This window comes from Eucalyptus grandis, chromosome 11 (genome assembly GCF_016545825.1).
Source record: "Eucalyptus grandis isolate ANBG69807.140 chromosome 11, ASM1654582v1, whole genome shotgun sequence".
NCBI lineage: Eukaryota > Viridiplantae > Streptophyta > Magnoliopsida > Myrtales > Myrtaceae > Eucalyptus > Eucalyptus grandis.
This window is the reverse complement of record NC_052622.1, coordinates 3473759-3481340: the sequence shown is the minus strand read 5'-3', so window position 1 is coordinate 3481340 and position 7582 is coordinate 3473759. Positions and strand designations below refer to the sequence as shown.

At 43.4% G+C, this 7582-nt stretch overlaps 1 protein-coding gene across 4 annotated transcripts; it reads left to right on the top strand.

The window, feature by feature from the left end:
- The first annotated feature begins 887 nt into the window (after window positions 1–887).
- Window positions 888–7186, top strand: LOC104424483 (probable trehalose-phosphate phosphatase 2). Of its 4 annotated transcripts, none has more exons than XM_010036928.3 (11): window positions 888–1084; window positions 4564–4628; window positions 4994–5146; window positions 5248–5388; window positions 5467–5538; window positions 5649–5768; window positions 5902–5955; window positions 6091–6192; window positions 6319–6396; window positions 6485–6625; window positions 6742–7186. In XM_010036928.3, exons 3-11 carry the CDS (start codon window positions 5003–5005, stop codon window positions 6877–6879), a joined length of 990 nt encoding a protein of 329 aa, XP_010035230.2. In that variant the 5' UTR covers window positions 888–1084; window positions 4564–4628; window positions 4994–5002; the 3' UTR covers window positions 6880–7186. The 4 variants fall into 4 exon arrangements, with proteins under 4 accessions (XP_010035230.2, XP_010035226.2, XP_010035227.2 ...); XM_010036924.3 differs by having other exon boundaries at window positions 4561–4628; XM_010036925.3 differs by lacking the exon at window positions 888–1084 and adding an exon at window positions 3652–4369 and having other exon boundaries at window positions 4561–4628.
- Window positions 7187–7582: the final 396 nt, after the last annotated feature.

The window sequence follows — 7582 nt, the reverse complement described above, 5'->3', positions numbered from 1 at the left end:
GTAACATGGTTATGGATGATGCAGAATGTCTTAAATAGCAAAAAGGTACCATGACTTATTATGCAAGAAATCTAATTACACGTGATCACATTTGGAACTGCATGTCATCAAAGAGAAGACCATTTGAGGTAGATGACTTCACTATGTCAATTAGAATATATCCCTAAGAAAGCTGCATTATTGCCCCACCAAAAGGGCTGGAGAGAGAGAAGGAGGGAGGGAGCAGAGAAACTCATTGCAAACTTCCTAGTACCCTTTTTCTTTTTCCCTCGCAACTTCTTGAAAAAGTCTCGGAAATGACCAATACGTGATAGGCGGTTCATGAGAAACCATGACTCTCTATTCGGTATCAATTATTCGAGAAGACTTTCAACAAGTATCAGCACAAAATTACGTAACGAACCAATTATAATTTTCCTAAACTTTCGGCGCGAATCTTACTAGCATCCTTATAAACAAAGTCCGTGAAAACTTTTTTACTATTGTCGACGGCGCGCAAAACAAGAACTGTTGACGTATGATTTAATGGCAGAGGGACTATCGCTGCCACCATATTTGATTAGCTTGCTATAAGTGAGCGCTCATAATTAGCACTATCCAAACCTTTAATTACGTTTCCATAAGATAAAATTCCTCTCTGTCCTGCGGGGCCTTTCCAAAAGGGTCGACGGACGTGTTCATTCCGTGGTGGGAACTTGACACGTCGGGACAGGAGGAAAAAGGCCAGGGAAGAGAAGAGTGTGTTTTGGTCAATCGCGTGCGCCAGGCGCTTCCAAGGGCAAAAAGCAGCTTCGTCGAATTGAATATTAAAAAGGAAACAAAAAAGGAAGAAGAAGAAGTAAAAGCCGAAGTCTCCCAGCAAGAGACACCTCCTCTCTCTCTCTCTCTCTCTCTCTCTCTTCCTGCAGAGCGCAGCCCTTCTCTATAAATTCACGTTAACTTCGCTCACATCAGTCTCCCTCATCGCTCAAGCACACCAACGCAGCCCATACAAGTAAAAAGACGACACTCTCTCTCTCTCTCTCTCAGAGGAAGCTCTCGAGGGTTTGAGGCCTCGGCCGGCGACGACGAGCATTGTAATTCTGTGAGTGCTCTCTCTCTCTCTCTCTCTCTCTCTCTCTCTCTCTCTCTCTCTCTCTGCATTATGTCGCAGTCTTGAATGTTATTGACTCGATTGGCGCGGGATCTTGAGTTCTCGTTCGTGTTTTTTTTTTTTTTTTTTTTTTTTTTTTTTTTGCTTTTCTGGGTTTTTGTATAGCATTGACCCGCGCTAGTCTTTTTCGGTCCTTCTTCTTCTTCTTTGTCTTTGCTCTCTTTTCCTTCCTTCCTTCCTTCCTTCCTTCCTTCCTTCCTTCCTTTTTTTTTTTTATATGATGAAAGCGACCGTGTGTCTAGTGTCAGCACGACTGCGAAGGGAACGAGAGCCGGTTGGCCATCGTTTTATTCCACCACTTTTTTTTATATGTCAGCTGCATCATTCTTGCCTTGTCTTCCACATGCTCGATTCGCTAGCGCCTGACGTCCCTACGCACGCTTAGCACTTTTTATTCAATGAATCGTTTTACGTATTTTTGTGAATATGAATCTGATTGATCTACTTAAGTGTGCGATGATACGATAGATTAGATGGAGTCACTTTACTAGTTACCTTCTCAAAATTGTGAAAATCTCGTGCCTTTTTCATTGACTTCATTACTGTGTCGAAATTGAGGGGGAAGTAGTATAAGAGGCAGTCTATAGTTTGATCGCCTTGCCAAAGAATATAAGGCCAAGAAGTCTAGTACATTGGAAGCCGTACACGTGTCACGGAGCTGAGCCCCCATGTGGTTCTGATCGCGGGGCCCAGTTGACCGGACTTAAGACACGGGCGGACAGAGGAAAAAAGGAAATGCGAGGACATAGGTTTCCCACATGCGAAAAGACCCCCGGTTTGAGACTGAACGGCCGTGTCGGACGACACGTAGGGGCTTGTCGGCAGGACCCGCCAGGTGGGCGGTGGGGGATTGCGGCTGGGGGCCCGCCGACCGGTTCGGTATTCGGTTCGGTTAGGTTAGTTGGTTGGTTGGTGCTGACCCATTAAAGTGGGACTCGCTCTGTGAGAGGACCAGCACCTAAAAGAAAAAACGGTTTTCTACGCATGTTGGCTCGTGGGCGAGTAGTAGCTGGGCGACAGCACCGACCTACGGTGCATGCACCCGCGAATCACCGCTCACTTCAATCAACGTAAGACTAGTAAACAACAGATGATCAAATTCAGCACAACTCCCGAGTCCTATGTTTCCCTCCTCCTCGCTGTCGGCTTCTTGACCTTTTCCCTTCTGTATACAGTGGAAAAGAGTTAGCTCGCATTGTAGGTCTCTAACAGAGGACAAAATCACCCGTATCACGAGTCGAGACACGTCTAACGCCCTATCGCGTCGATCGGGCGTATGTAGTTTACAGCTATTCGGATTTTCGAAGGTGATGGGTTTGTCTTGGGCTACTTCTAATTTGTTCCAAAAGGTGCTCTGTTTCACCCTGTCATTTTGCCAATACGTCCTGCATGATTCCACCTTCAAAAGCTGAAGGCGACTTTTAGACATTTCACCTAAACACAATAGAGTTTCTCCAACGAAAGTTCTGCTAAACTTCGGACCACCTTCTTTGCTAGGTTACTACGACTAAGTCACCAGTCAACTTCTCCCGAATACCGCGTTCATACCTTGACTATTCAGTGCCAGTGTCCTGCGCCCATATATAGTCTTTAAACAAGGGCATGTCTTGTCTCGACATGAAATTCTGTACTTTCGCAGATGAGTAGTTGCTTCGAAACGAGGACGGAGACTTTTTGGTCGTTCCCCCGTGTTGTCGGGTTCGGTGGGTGGCCTTCTTTTTCTACCTGTGGGCTTAAAAAGTTTGAGAAACCAGGTTTTGATGCGTCGATCGAACAGCGATCCAGAGGTCTAAACACTCTAGCTGGCCAGTTATCGGCGGACGCGTGAAAAGGGGTTTTGTCTGGTTCTTGTTTACTTTATTTCCCGAAGACAGCTTTTTCCTTTTGTTGCTTTTCCATGTATCTTCGCTTTTCACACTAGGACTGGGTCCAGATTTTCAAAAAGTCAAGTTTTTTTTGTCGAAATTAAAAAGGGCGAACGAGTCAATCTATGGCCTCGCGGGATACACGTGTTGTGTCATTTCCTGGCAGGTGGAGGCTTTTGGTTCAGCTCCTTTTGGTTTTTGTCTCGCGCGAGGCCCCGCTTGATGTGGGGATACCCGATGAGTTTTTGTTTTCTCTCTTTTGGAATTAGACCATGCGTAGTCCATGACATCACTTAATCGAGTTCATAAGTTAAAGTTTTCTGGATCTTTGCACAGACGTACTAATTTAAAAAAAGCTAAACCCGGAGCACTTTCATGGAGCTTAGGTTGTCATCGTCCCATGAGTCACGTGCAGAAGTGCTCTTTCATGTTTTGTTCATTGAAGAAAAAGTATACACCGAGTTTAGGTAGCGTATACTTAATTATATTGTGAGAAATGAAGTTATTGCCTGCCCAGCTGACAGTTGTATGAAGTTCACACTATCGGAAAGCGACATGCAGAGAGAGAGAGAGAGAGAGAGAGAGAGTTGGATGTAGGTCATAGGATTATGTGCGATTGGAAGGGAAGATTAGTTAGGATTGGACGGTTTGGTTAGTTAATGTAGGACATACGAGACCGACAAAACACGCCTTCAATTCATTGAACGTGTCATGCGATGTGGGGGTGAGATTATGAAACTCCCCTGTAGTTAGTCTCGTTCATGTCGGCATCAACTGAATCAGCTCTGACCGCAAACCCCCAACGAGAGAGAAATCAACATTCATTACATAGCCATCCATGCAATGTTGAGTCACTCGACCATCTACTTTTCTCCGCAAAAGCCATCCCACTTTGGTTGTGGAAAGCGACCCTTCATAAACCGACCTCATCTTGGGAACATCCCAGGAATTGTTTCGTGACACTTGTAGCCCAACATCATGATATATTAGCCTTTCTAGAGAGAGAATTAAACCGGAAAAAACTGCACTGGGAGCCCCCCTTGAATACGACCGGGCACTACTGCGTCCCTTTTTCCCTTCTCTTACTTTCCAGAATGTATTAATCCTCAAATATATGTGCTCGTGATTGGACTTAGCTAAGAGACGCTTGTACCCAGGACACCAGACGTTTACTGGATCGTGCTCAACCGTGTCACACAGTGAGACGTGTCGGTCCAACAATAGCACCTTTCTTTACCCTTTTTGTAGAGCCATGAACCTCCACATACATAGGTTCTTTTTCGAAAGTGGATGTGGGTTCAACATCAATTGACTTGCAGTCGGTTTTGGTCGGTCTTAGGACCAGTGGACAGTTGGGACATCTCAATTCCCTTTTGTCTTTCCATTTTCATCGCTCTTCTTTTGCTATCTTTTCCTCTATCTCGCCCGAACAGCTCCCTTTTTTTCCTTCTTTTGGATTAGTTGGTGGTGGTCGGTCTCATTATCGGATAATAGGCTTTGCCTTTCTCAATTTCCTCATTATAAGATCTTCTGTTTCAATAGCAGGTGTAAAGTTATAGAAGCAGAAGCGTGAAGAGTGACTCACTCGGGTTACCTAAAGGAGATCTCAGGTAAGTTTTGAGGAGATTTGAATATTCTTTATCATCATGCTACTTCTAGACGTGCACATGTCGGATCGAATTATCATAAAAGTTTGTCAAAAGATTCAAAAAAAAAAAAAAAAAAAAAAAAGAACTGACTTGGACGGGTTGCTTGATGGGGCTGAACTACATAGCGTGTGGCGGTGCTAATAAAAGCCCACTAGCCTGGTCTGCTTGCTAACTTATAACTCACCGGTCATAAGAATCTACAATAGTGGGTATTGATCGACAACAGTAGACACCACTGTAGTTGCGTTTATAAAGTATTGTAGCTGCCTCTCTTGTTTAACTTTGATTAATTCCATGTGCACTTTCCTTTTTTTGCCAACATGTAGTGAAAAGATATGATGAAGGCGGTAATTGCATTTCTGAGGTCTTTTTTTAAGAGACCCAAAGTACATGCAATGTCCACACCTAAGAGCGAGGAGAATGGTGGGGGTAATCATCCGATAGCTCCTGACAACAAAGCGGCGTATTCGTCCTGGATGGTAAGCTTTCTTTACACTATAAGCAGGCGTTTTCCCCTGCATTATGACTGTACAACTAAGTCCTCTTCCTTTTCCCTCCACATGTTGTTCCAAAAAAACAGAAGCAACACCCATCAGCATTGATCATGTTTAAAAAGATGATGGAAGCGGCAAAGGGCAAGAGGATCGTCGTGTTTTTGGATTACGACGGCACCCTCTCTCCCATTGTAAATGACCCTGACCGCGCATTTATGACCAATAAGGTAATCACATATTTTACCCACTACGTTCAAATAGTTCTGCCAATCACTTGTTATTAACTAGTATTGCATCAACTACAGATGCGCGGTGCTGTATGTGATGTTTCAAAGCGTTTCCCAACTGCTATTATTAGTGGAAGGAGTAGAGACAAGGTATGTGAATGAAATGTTGTTCATCGAGCTAGAAGAAATGTAACTCATCTGTGCCGAAAGAAGTCTATAGGAGCACATGCTTATCATAGTGATTCTTCCTCCTTTATCAGGTGAAACAGTTTGTAAACTTAGATAATGTTTACTATGCCGGAAGCCATGGAATGGACATAATGGCTCCAACAAGGCCACTAACATCTGGTGGAAAGCACCGTCCCCAGCTCAATCGAAAGGTAATTGAGACTCACAAGCGTGCGTATAGTTCATTTATCAGTAACGATTTTATTATAGAATTCAGTCAATCAATGATAATCTCGCACCATCGGTATTTGTTAGAATTATTATCAACTTTTATTGGCCCCCCAGGGAAATGAAGGTTCGTTCCAACCAGCAAAGAAGTTCCTGCCCGCAATTCAAGAGGTGAGTTTATTCATCTGGTTGTCTTTTTCTGTCGGTTTCAATAACGAGGAACCTGGTTTTTCTACCATTGGAACTTGGAGTTTGTCCCTATTCAATAGCAGTGGTATGATAATGATGTACATTTTCCTTCAACAGATATTCACCGCATTAGAGGAAAGCACCAGTAAAATAAAGGGTGCCCGGCTCGAGGATAACAGATTTTGCGTCTCCGTGCACTTTCGTCAAGTCAGTAAAGAGGTACAGAAGAGTCTGTTCATACACTTTCATTGTACCAGAGCCATTGTTACTCTGTGAGTACTCTCTGGTTGGCAATCGCATATGAAGAAGAGTGACGAAACGATAGCTCAATTGATCAATGTGCAGGATTACGACATATTGGAGGAGAAAGTGAAATCTGTATTAGAGAACTACCCGGATTTTCGTTTAACTAGGGGAAGAAAGGTATGCCTTTTTCCTCAAGTTACTGCCTTTTTTTTCTTCATCACAATTTGCACGCTCAATCATATACTTTTGCTGACAAAAATTTCAGGTCATGGAAATTCGACCGTGTATAGAGTGGAACAAGGGACATGCTCTGGAGTATTTACTCGAGAATTTAGGACTCAGCAATTCTGGAGACGTCCTTCCATTATACATAGGAGATGACCGAACTGACGAAGACGCTTTCAAGGTTCTAGTCTAGTCACTAAATCATGAAGTTCTGCTCTCAACCTTATTTTGAGTGCAATGGCTAGATTTCCATCGGTAATAAATTGTTGAACGAGTGGTCTTTCCTGATTTTTGCAGGTAATAGAGAGAAGGGGACAAGGTATTTCCATTGTCGTCTCTTCGGTACCTAAGGATACGAAGGCTCATTACTCTCTAAAGGATCCGACAGAAGTATATAAGTTTTTGTCGGACCTTGCCACATCGATGACTGAGTGAAGGCTACTTTTTGTCTATGTAAATGACAGAAGTTGCAGACGGAAGGGGACAGTTTATAAGATAAGAGGATTTCACCGTTCATTTGTTCTTTCATATTTTGACTCGAGAACCACAATTCCTGTGGCTGTGGTTTTGTCAGTCATGTAAAAAGTCGAGACACAGGACGTTAGTAATGCTATGCTCCTATTGCCTCAACTTTTCTCACGTTGAAGGTCGCATGAATTTGGCTTTTTTAGGTCTTCATTTGCTTGTATTGGGAATAAAGGAAACTTCCTACTTCCGGGACATGAATGTAAAATCCCTTGCAGCCTTTGCGCATCTTTCTCAAAAAACTTTCGCCATCGTCGCGTTCCAAGGCATTAACAAGAAAAAGGAAGGAGTACATTCGTAGAGATTGAAGTGAAGAAGACCGTTTGACACTGATTTCACCAACTTATGTTTTCCGGTCTAGATGGTCTTTTCATGACTTTCATTTCAGTTAGAAACAAAATCTGCAGAACAACATTTTGCCGTGCTTGACAAATGCGAGATTCTTTCTGTTTTTCCCTCGTCAAATTCTAAAGAGTAGACGTTAGCTGCTAACAACGACGGCAGCAGCAACCTCCCAGGCAGGAATAGCACGTAATTGTTGTAGAGGTTAGGTGTTGATGGCAGGTGGCGGCTGCTGTTGTGACAATATTTATAGATTGTAGTTAACCTTGAT